The 11,141-nt window shown below is 42.3% G+C and overlaps 1 protein-coding gene across 3 annotated transcripts in view; it reads right to left on the bottom strand.

Moving 5' to 3' along the window:
* Positions 1-2,921: 2,921 nt before the first annotated feature.
* LOC144292818 (cytochrome P450 2G1) overlaps positions 2,922-11,141 on the bottom strand; it is a 50,079-nt gene continuing 41,859 nt past the window's right edge. For 2 of the 3 annotated variants that reach the window (XM_077863705.1, XM_077863787.1), the window contains exons 3-9: positions 10,794-10,943; positions 9,423-9,583; positions 8,998-9,174; positions 8,078-8,219; positions 6,362-6,549; positions 6,099-6,240; positions 2,922-3,580 (exon numbers count right to left, since the gene is read on the bottom strand). In XM_077863705.1, the coding sequence (XP_077719831.1) occupies positions 3,399-3,580; positions 6,099-6,240; positions 6,362-6,549; positions 8,078-8,219; positions 8,998-9,174; positions 9,423-9,583; positions 10,794-10,943 (1,142 nt within the window). In that variant the 3' untranslated portion in view covers positions 2,922-3,398. Of the gene's footprint in view, positions 3,581-6,098; positions 6,241-6,361; positions 6,550-8,077; positions 8,220-8,997; positions 9,175-9,422; positions 9,584-10,793; positions 10,954-11,141 lie in introns of all 3 variants that reach the window. The other variant, XM_077863859.1, reaches the window with a different exon arrangement.

Raw genomic sequence — 11,141 nt, 5'->3', positions numbered from 1 at the left:
GCTAGTGACTGGCTGTATCCTGATTACCTTAGTGTCAGTAGATCCCAACAGTATGTAGGACTGAAGAAGGAATGTGTCTGGAATCACTGGGTGGCTTGTTACCCTGGGGATGTCTCCTCATGAAAGAAAGTAAAGAGCCTTTGAGGGTCTACAGCTCTTCTGTACTTCACATATTTCATGTATTGGACTTGCACACAGGAATATTTGGCATGGGATTTTCACAGCTAAGAATGTGTAATGACCCTTGGACTATATACTTGCTAGGTGAGTTGATAGCTCTAAAACTACTCATGGAAAGAGCAGTAGGGCTATAGTGATGTGTGTTTGTGTATGTATGTCTGTGGTAAGCATGGAGACGTGTATCCCAATCCCCCTTCAAGAAGAATTTACCGTTCAGCTGCAAGGAGAGCAGTAAGCTGAAAGCCTCCCGCTCCAGCACCATCAGGATCTACCTTAGCTTGGAGCAGAGTCCACGCTCTTCCAAGGAAGCCCCAGCCAGTGACTGAAGACAGTTGGGGCATGGGGCATGACCATTTGTGCCCAACATGAGGCACCCCTAAAAGACAATCTTCAATCCCGATGTACTTTTTTGATGGAATGAGACTGTCAGCTCTGCATGGAGATCCGTGTCTCTTCTTGCCCAATTTTCCTTCATTTTTCATTCCACAAATGTGTTGCATCTACACCTGTGTTTGAAGATCTTTCCGACCCATTCTGTTTCTTACCTCTCTTATCCCTCCATGAAACACTTTCCCTCGTAACATCAAGCCAACATCTGCTTCCCAGAAGACCCAATGGACATATTGTGTGTAAGGAATGACATTTGTTGTTACTTCCCTACCCCATCTCAAAATCCCTTCCAATTCTGGGAGAATCTCCTATTGTGAGATTCTTGGTTAAGGGCCAGGCTTTGTCATCCACCACAGCAGCTAAAGGGGCCATTTATTCTTCTTCACCAAACCCTGAGCCCTAAGGCTTTAACATGTGACTAATTGGATAGTAAGTCCTTCCTGGAACTTTGAATCATGAGGAAGTAACACAAAATCACAAATACAATGAGGAAGTTGTCCATAGTGACAGCAATGAGTCAAGAGTCCCATAGCAGTGGTTCGGTGTCCAGGGTCACAGGGGTCATGGGGGGTGGGGGAGGAGGCAGTGACAGCAGCAGCTGCTGGCTGTAAACTCTTTTTTTCCCACTCATATTCTGAGCCAAGGTCTCTAGAATTCACAAAATAATATGAACTTATTGAGAGTCTTACAGCAGCCAGCAGCCTTATATACTTAAGTAGCCAAATTTTGTTCATGTTCCCTAAAATTACAAAGCCAATTATTATGGGGACTCATGTGCCCAGAACACCTGAAGTTAAAAGAGATTCCAAAGGATGAGGTTTCGTCTCTGCCCTCTTTCTTTCCCACCCCTCATCCTATTCATCAGCAAACCCTGTTGGCTCCATCTTCACAGCAGATTCCAAATCCACTCACTTCTCCCTGCCTGTACAACAGGTATTTCTGGGCAGCCTGGGTGGCTCAGAGGTTTAGTGCTGCCTTTGGCCCAGGGTGTGATCCTGAGGACCCAGGATCGAGTCCCGCATCGGGCTCCCTGCAGGGAGCCTGCTTCTCCCTCTGCCTCCATCTCTGCCCCCCCTTTCTCTCCCTCTGTCTCTCATGAATAAACAGATAAAAATCTTTTTAAAAAAACAAGTATCGGGATCCCTGGGTGGCGCAGCGGTTTGGCGCCTGCCTTTGGCCCAGGGCGCGATCCTGGAGACCCAGGATCGAATCCCACGTCGGGCTGCCGGTGCATGGCATGGAGCCTGCTTCTCCCTCTGCCTATGTCTCTGCCTCTCTCTCTCTCTCTGTGACTATCATAGATAAAAAAAAACAAAAAAAAAAAAAACAAAAAAAAACAAAAAAAAAAAACCAAAAAAAACAAGTATCTCTGCTTCCTTACTCTCAGCCTATTTTTATGCAGCAGCTGGAATTTGCTTTTAAAATATGAGTCAGTGTAGTCACCCTATGCTCACCATGAACCATCATCTCACTCAGGCTAAAATAAAAGCCCCAAGTCCTTACTGAGGACCACAAAGCTTTACACAATCTGGCTCTGTAATCCTCTGCCTTCTTCCCATTTACCTCTACTCTTCCTCTTCCACTCCAGCCAGAATCCCCTTTTGGATTCTAGAACATGCACACATAGCCGCCTGCTTTACAACTTTGTTATTTTTAATCTCCATGCCAGAAATGCTTCCTTTCCAGATACCTGCATAACTTGCTCCTCCAACATCTTGTGAGACCTACCCTATCTTGATTCTAATTCCAATTCCAGAATCTCTTCTGTTGTAACATACTATATCATTTATTTGTTTATTATGTTTATTCTTCATTGTCTACCTCTCCCACTAGAATGAAGTTCCACCATGACAGGAGTTTTGGTCTGCTTTGTTCACTGATGGATCCTAAGTACTTGAAGAGAGTATTGGCACAAATTGGGTATTCAGTAAACATTGGTCAAATAAAATGATGCATGAGGGAAGCATGTTGATGGAGTTTGGAAATATGATAATAGAAGTTGGAGTGGCTAAACTCTTCTTCAAAATAGAATGAGAAGAATTTGGAACTGGGAGTTGTGATAGAAGTTCTCTCCAGACCAGGAAGGCACTTTTAGAGGGAGAGATGAGTGATGGGGGTGGGAGGTAAGGAGGCAGGAATATGGTTGAGAATGGAGTATTAAGGGAGTGGACCATCAAGTGGGTAATCTCTGTTAGTGGACTGCTAGGAAGGATAATAACAGGGATGTCTAAAAGGTCATTTTAGTTTTTTCTATGCCCTACAGTGATGATACACACAACACACAAGAAACCTGCTACTCACAACAGCCTTGATACCATGGTTGCTTTTATTTTATTTTGTTTTGTGTGGGAGATGATAATTAGGAAGAATGGTCAACTACATTTGGGTCACTATCACATAAAGACAGAATCTACAACAAGAATTTGGTGGATACCAGAAACACACGTAGAGGGGGCTGAAATCTTGGACAGTGCATTCCTTTTCCACTGGATGCAGCTGATGCACATCTCTATATTTGCAGGTGACCCTCACTGACCCGCAGTCCCATGACAGTAGGAATAGTGCCTTCTCTTTGAGCTGTTGTTGGGATTTTTTTTTTTTTTTTAGATTTTATTTATTCATGAGAGACAGAAAGAGGAAGAGACATAGGCAGAGGGACTCGATCCCAGGACCCCGGGATCACGACCCTAGCCAAAGACAGACGCTCAACCACTGAGCCACCCAGGTGCCCTGTTGTGGGAATTTACGGAGATGATGAGGTGGTGCACTTGTACCGGTGGACAGAGCTCTGTTCTCTGACGGTTCCTTCTGCGCCCAGTAGGGGGCGCTCAGCGGGCCTTGAGGCAGAGCTCGTAAGTCGGAGGGATGTTGCCAAAGCCTGAGACCCTGGGTGTGATGTCGATGTCAGCAGGCGGCACCAGCGAGTGTAGAGAGAAGTTCTGAAGGATGGAGGTGAAGTAGAGAAAGAGTTCCATGCGGGCCATGGCCTCACCAAGGCAGATACGCTTTCCTGTGGACGCAAGAGAGGGTGGAAGAACGGCTCATATCTGTATTGCTATGAGGAGGGCCTGGGGAGCGTTCTGGCCCCATCACATCTCAGAACGTCCGCAGCATCTCTGGGGTCATGATAATACCATATCTACTTTGTGGGGTTATTATAAAGACTCAGTGGGCTCCGCTAGGATCTGCCACTTATAGGGGCTCAACACGTGGCAGCTACTTCTCTAATGGCTTGGTTTCATCAGATCCCACGATGGAATGGTTCTAAAAAAATCCTCGAATTTAGGGACACCTGGGTGGCTCAGTGGTAGAGCATTTGTCTTTTGGCTCAGGTTGTGATTCCGGTGTTCTGGGATGGAGTCACCCATTTGGCTCCCCGCAGGGAGCCTGCTTCTCCCTCTGCCAGTGTCTCTGCCTCTCTTTCTGTGTCTCTCATGAATAAATAAATAAAATCTTAAAAAAAAAAAAAACCCTTAAGGGGCACCTGGGTGGCTCCGTGGTTGTGTCTGCCTTTGGCTCAGGTCTTGATCTCCAAGTCCCACATCGGGCTCCCCACGGGGAGCCTGCTGCTCCCTCTGCTTATGTGTCTGCCTCTTTCTCTGTGTCTCTCATGAATAAAAAAAGAAAAAAAAATATTGATTTTGAAGTTTCTGTTCATTTAAATTTTTCAAAGGTTTATCAAATGCCTACTAGGTGCCAGACACTGGTGAGGAAAAAAAGAATAGAAAAGAAAGCTCACACTTAAATAATGCTTACTATTTGTTGGTCATCCTTTCAATGGTTTGGAGAAATAAATCTCCATTTTACAGACAGAGAATGGAAGTAACTCACCTATGACTCTACACTTTGTAAAGAGAGGGGAGGGGTAGGTCCTGTTTCCTAACCACTGCACTGACTCAATATGGCTTATACTTAAAATACTATTGTAAGGGATTATGTCATGGGTCACAAGCTACTGTTCATTAGGCAAATCCACCTGCTGCCTTTTTTTTTTTGTACTGCCTGCAAACTGTTAAAAAGAAAACCACAGGCCCCAAATAAAGTCACTTATGTTAGATCGAGTCATCAAACCAGAATCAAAATCTAACCTTATTGCAGTTTCAACCTCGCCCAGAAATGTAGTCTTAACTATTTAGTCAGAGATTTTTTTGATCAACATCAGTGAAGTGATCTGTCACATGTGCCCTCTCCAACCCAAAGGAAGATGAGGTAATCCATCTAATAAGATCTTGCCATCTGCAATGACATGGGTGGAACTAGAGGGTATCATGCTAAGCAAAATAAGTCATTTGGAGAAAGACAAATATCACATGATTTCACTCATATGTAGAATTTAGGAAACAAAACAGAGGATCATAGGGCAAGGGAGGAAAAAATAAAACAAGATGAAATCAGAGAGGGAGACAAACTACAAGAGACTCTGAACTCTAGGAAACAAACTGAGGGTTGCTGGAGGGGAGGGAATTAGAAGGGATGCAGTAAGAGGGTGATGGGCATTAAGAGGGGCATATGGGGGCACTTGGGTGGCTCAGTTCGTTAAACATCTGTCTTCAATTCAGGTCATGATCCTCCGGTCCTGGGATAGAGCCACATATCGGGCTCCCTGCTCAGTGTGGAGCCTACTTCTCCCTATCCTCCATGCTTGTGCTCTCTCAGTCGCTATCTCTGTCTCTCTCTTTCAAATAAATAAAATCTTTAAAAAAAAAAAAGGAGGGAATTTGATTAATGAGCACTGGATGTTATATACAACTGATGAATCACTGAACTTTACCTCTGAAACTAATGACATACTATACATTAATTAACTAAAAAAAAAAAAAAAAAAAAAAAAAAGCTCCTGCCCTTCCTCCAGGGGATTGTGACCTTTCCTTTAACAAGCCTTTCGTTTCTTTTGCTAATAACTTTTTGCTCCCCCTTCCCATAAAGAACTTCCATTTCTACAACTCCCGAGGCTCCCCTCTACTAACCAGGTGGAATGCTGCTTGATTCATGAATCATTTAATAAAGCCAATTATATATTCAAATTTACTCAATTGAGTATTTGTTCTTTAACAAAACTAAGGATTCTTTTCTCATCTTTAAATGGTTGAAAACAATTGAAAGAAAAATAGTATTTTGTGACATGTGTGAATTCAATGAAACTCAAGTTTCTATGTCCATAAGTGAAGGTTTTTGGCATCACAGACATTCTCATGCATTTTCATACTGTCCATGGTCACTTCTGCAGTACTATGGGGCAGCTGAATAGTTCAGATTGCATAGTTCAGACTGAGACATTATGGGTGGTGAAATTTAAAATATTTTCTATTTGTTCCTTAACAGAAAAAGTTTGCTGATCTCTGTTTAGTGCTATTCCTTTTCTAATTATCAGAGTCAGTGGTTTTAATATGATTCTGGGATTCTGGGAAATAACATTCAACTTCCCATTCAAACCTGAATGTCAAATACAGACCAATGGTTGGGGTGAGGGTTATATCTAGCATGTTCCTGGGGGTGGGGAGCAGGGGACTCAGACCATAGAAACCTACCAGAAGAAAAAGGTACAAAGGCTTCATTCTTCTTGAAGCGGCCCTGCTCATCCAGGAAGTGTTGTGGATAGAAGGCATCTGGGTAGCGGAAGTATTTGGGGTCTTTGAGAACAGAGCCAAGCAGGGGGAACACATCAGTACCCTGGGGTGAAAAAGGGGGACAGTTAGGAGAAATCAATGTTGGAAGATGGAGCAGGGAACTAGGAAGAGAGGGGAGGGAGGTGGAGGGAGAAGGAAAGGGTAACAATGAGACCCAACTCCACCTTGGGCAGAAGGTAGCCTCGGAAATGAGTGTCTCGGATAACATTATGGGGGACACCCATGGGTACGATATCTGTCAGTCTCTGTATCTCATGGATCACAGCATCTGTGTAGGGCATCTTGGCTCTGTCATCCACACTTGGGATCCGGTGTGGTCCAATCACCTGGTCAATCTCTTCATGGATCTTGGCTAGAAGGGGCCAGAAAACATAGCAGACAAGGACACAGGAGGTGTTTATGGAGGTCAAGGCTAGGCTACGGGTTTGTATCTTTAGTACCTGTGGATTCCAAGGGACCACACCGTGTATGTTTGCATTGCCTCTTTATTCTTAACACCTGAGACATTGGTGGGGTTAAAAAATACTCATCAGCCTACTAGGAGGCACACAGCTTGGGAGCCTTCCGTGCCTGCTGGGATGTTTGGTCTTTATCTTAAAAGATCTAAGGAGCAGGGCAGTGTCCTGGTCCCAGATGAGCTGTCATACAGGTTTTTAGCAGGATGGGGAAAAGGTACAAAATCAGGACAGGACTGAAGCAAGTGACAGCAATTATGAAACAGGAATTAAGAACACTATTGGTGTAGTTACCCCTCCCTGTACTTCCTGGATGAGTGACTTTGAGGCAAATGACTTTACCTTCTGAGTCTCTGTTTCTTTACCCTCTAAATGGATGTGATTGTCCAACAAGCTCATAGAATTGTAAAATTTACATAAAATCCAGTGTGCAAGTAACTAGAACAGTGCCTAGCACATACCAGGTGTCCTTTAAATATCTGATTATTTAGATATTTAGTTATTGTTATGAATATTATTCTTATTTAGATACTTAGTAAAACACAACTTGGACAATGGGGGAAAAACTAGTAAAGTTTGATGGAAACAAGTTAGTATTTTCCATCTTCTATACCAGGAGAAATTTGTTGGCTTGTTTTGGGGGAAGACTTTATTTGTAAGTTTCTGCATTAGAAGAGAGAACTGTCAAAATTGGGGGTTTTCCTTAAGCAAAGAATGAGTTCCTCATCACTAGTTAACCAACGAGATCAGATTTTAATTTATTGGAGATGGATCCTATTGGATTCTGGCACTACAGTCAGCTAAATAATGACCATCAAAGATATCTACCTCCTAATCCCTGGAACTTGTGCATGTTACCATAGAGGACAAAAGGGACTTTGAAAACATTATCAAGTTAAGGCTCTTAAGATGGGGAGATTATCCAGGTTGGCCCTAAATATAATTACAAGTGTCTGTATAAGTGCAAAGCAGAAAGGTCAGAGTCAGAGGAGATATGGCAATTGAGGCAGAGAGATTTGAAGATACTACGCTGCTGGCTTTGAAGATGGAAGAAGGGTCATGAGCCCAAGAATGCAAGGAATACACTCTTGATGCTGAAAAGGCAAGGAATCTAATTCTACCTTGGTTCCACCTAGTGAAAGCCCGTGTGAACTTCTGAAATCCAGAACTATAGGATAATAAATCTATGCTACTTTAGGCTACTAAGTTTCTGGTAATTTATTACAGTAGCCATAGGAAACTAACACAGGCACAAAGTAGAAGATTAATTAAATGACCTTCTAAATCAGAGATTGTAAGATCCCATAGCCTGAGATTCTTAAGTGTGAAGAGTGTAGGGCCCTGGGTTTCTAAGGTTTCAAGATTATGTATTCTTCCTCCTTGGGAGTGAGAGTCACCAGGTAAGCAGCTCAGGTGGACACTCACCTTCTACCTTAGGATGCTTCATCATTAGCAGTAATCCATAACGTAGTGTAGAGCTCACAGTCTCTGTGCCAGCAAAGAAGAGGTTGAGAGTGGTCAGGACCAAGTTCTTGAGGTTGAATTCTGTGTGGGGATTATTTGTATCCTGAAAACAAGAGGGATAGGACACAGAATCACCCTCTTCTGTCATTATCTTCTTATTTTCTCCCTTTGTTAAAACACAATAGATGAGTAAACCAAATGACTATCTGGGAGAAGAAATAGCCGAGCAAAGGTCCTGGGGCAGGAGTGTGCCTGGTATGTAGCAGAACAGCAAGGAGGAGGCCAGTAGTGGTTGGAGTAGACAGTGGAAAGAATGTGAGGAGAAAAAAGTAGAGATTTGAAAGTTCTAGGACATTAAGCTATATAATTATACATTTCCAAGTTTATAACAAAAAATCAAGAAAGGTTTGTATAATAAAAATATACATAAAAATTTCTAAAATTCTAAGACTTTATGATACAGAAGTTTCTAAATTTCTATATTAAGCTTCTAAATTTCTATATCTCTAAGACTTTTAAATTTAAAGCTTAAACTCTTAAGCTTCTCAAATTCTTAAAGCCTAAGCTTCACAGATTCTAAGACTATAAATACTCATTCTGGTTTTCTTTATTTGTAAGTCTCTGGCAGTTGTAATCACAAATGATTTAAAAGGCTTAAGTTTCAAGGATCTTTGCTCCTGCAGTTTTGAGATTCAAAGTTTATTTTAAAAGTGTAAGACTTTATGTATGCCTTTACAGTTTCTAGATCTCATTTATAAATAAAAGTCAACCATGTGAAACAATGCTTGCTCTTTGGCTCCAACATGTTTGCAAATTAAAGTTGCAGGTGCTAGGGAATAAGATGATGAGAAAAAAAGGATTGGAGAAAGGGGAGGAGGTACCTGGTGCATCTTGATGAGGAAACAGTCAATGAAGTCCCTAGGGTTTTGTGGATCAAGAGATGCTTCATTGATCTTCACTCTAGAGGCAATGAAGTCCTTGAGTTCTTCTATCAAGTAGTAGATGCGATTGTGTCTTCCTGGCAAATATTGCATGATTCCAGAATACATGTCATATAGCTGTGGGGAATAGGCAAAGGGGGTTTGTCAGCAATGGGTGCCTGGGGCCAGCATAGGCATCTGGAGTCAGTGACCTGGGCTGAACATCCAGTTCTGGGTCTGAGGATTGGGTGAGTCCATTTGCTTCTTGGAGACTTGGGATGTATTGACACTTGCCTCCCAGGATTGTGGGGGGAGGATTAAGTGAGGATTGGCAGGTGATTAGTTAACTGAGATTGGGGGTGGGCAGGGAGGTAGTTGGTGGGCACCTGTGCCCAGGGTGTGCTCATCTCAATGAAACTCTCGTTGATCATTTGCAGCAGCTTCAGGAACTGCTTGTCTTCGTAGTCAAAGCGGCTTCCAAAGACGACAGAACTGATGACATTGGAGACAGTGCGGCTCAGGAAGAAGGTGGGTTCGATGGGAGAACCTGGATGATGGAAATTATCTAGGTTGGAGACAATGATTAGAAGCATGGGATGGGGAATCATTCAGGGATGGATATGAGTCCTGGCTCCACTGCCTAATAGCATGTGTTAGTTACTTCATTTTTGTGTTTTGAGTCTAGATCTCCCAGTCTGCAAATTGGTTTAGTAACCACTCAGCCTGAGGCTTCGATGTAATTATCCATGTGAAATGCTTGCACAGTCCTTGTCATGTTTAAGTAAGCACTCAAGAAATGTTGATGGAGTTTAATCATTACTTTTTGGTATTAGTATTTAACTGTATTTGTGCTGTAGAGTCACAGATTTGGGAAAGAAGTCATGCATGGGACACATTTTTTAAAAAAGGATGGCTGGATTCTGAGTATCTCTATCAATGATTCCATTTGAGCTATTCAGAAAATTCTTCTGTTGGCCTCAGCTGCACATCTAAAACAGGATCCTAGATCAGGGATCAATTTCTCCAGAACAATGCTCATATTCACAGATACACAATTTTGCAAATAATTTCTGGGGGTACATGGACATTCAAAGCCTTTACATAGACTGTTTAATCAGCATCCATGAAAACTAGGAGAAAAACTCTGATTTAGAGAAATTTATCTCTCTATACCTTATTTATTCGTATCTATATTGCTTAGCTGCTTTGTCTTTTTTCCTCTAAATCCCATTGGTTCCAGACCTTGTTTGGGGACAAGGATCAGATTCCTTAAAAAATAGAATCAAATGGGCATAGAATTTCAGATTTGCAAGATGAAAAAGTTCTAAAGTTCTGTTTCACAACAATGCAAGTACACTGACAAAGACACTTAGGAATGGTTAGGATGGTAAAATTTTATATTATGTGGTTTTTATGATAATTGTATGTATGTATTTTATGTATACATATATATGTAAATTAAATTTGATCCTGTCACCAGAAAAAGACACTAATTTACATATTGCAGAAGTCCGCACATGATTTCAGGAGCTCACAAAATCCCGGAAATCCACTGATTAAATCTTCTGAACTAGTGGTCTTTAAGGGGCTTCATGTTAATTTTAACGTGGAACCTAGCTGGAAATCTCAGTAAACCCTTAGTCTTTTTCATCCTCTACCATTCTAGAGCTTTCCTCTGCCAAGGCCTATCTTCTCACTACTGAACTCTATATAGCCATTCAGTCACCTTTTAGCCCTGTCCCTGGTGGCCCCCATACCTTTGGTCTTCCGTAATTCCTCTAGTAAGAAGCCAGCCTCCTCCTGGATTCTCTCCTCAATGCTCCGCTTTCCCATTCCGAAGTCCCGAAGAATGGTCAGGGAGAAGCGTCGGAGGATCCTCCATCGTTCTCCATTAGCCAGAGCTACACCTGCCAAAATCTCTGTGTCAACCTCCTGCCTACCCTCCCCTTCCTGTGTCTAACTCTATGCTACACAAGGAGGACAAATTATGAAAGCAGTATTAGAAACAAATATTAGACTCTTGTCTCAGGGAAGCCCCTCTCAACCTCCCAGGCTTGATGGATTGATTATGGTTCCCTCCCTACAAGACTCTCAAAAACAGGAAA

The sequence above is a fragment of the Canis aureus genome, chromosome 1 (assembly GCF_053574225.1).
Source record: "Canis aureus isolate CA01 chromosome 1, VMU_Caureus_v.1.0, whole genome shotgun sequence".
Taxonomy (NCBI): Eukaryota; Metazoa; Chordata; class Mammalia; order Carnivora; family Canidae; genus Canis; species Canis aureus.
The sequence above is the reverse complement of the archived record's forward strand: the minus strand, read 5'-3'. Positions and strand labels throughout refer to the sequence as shown.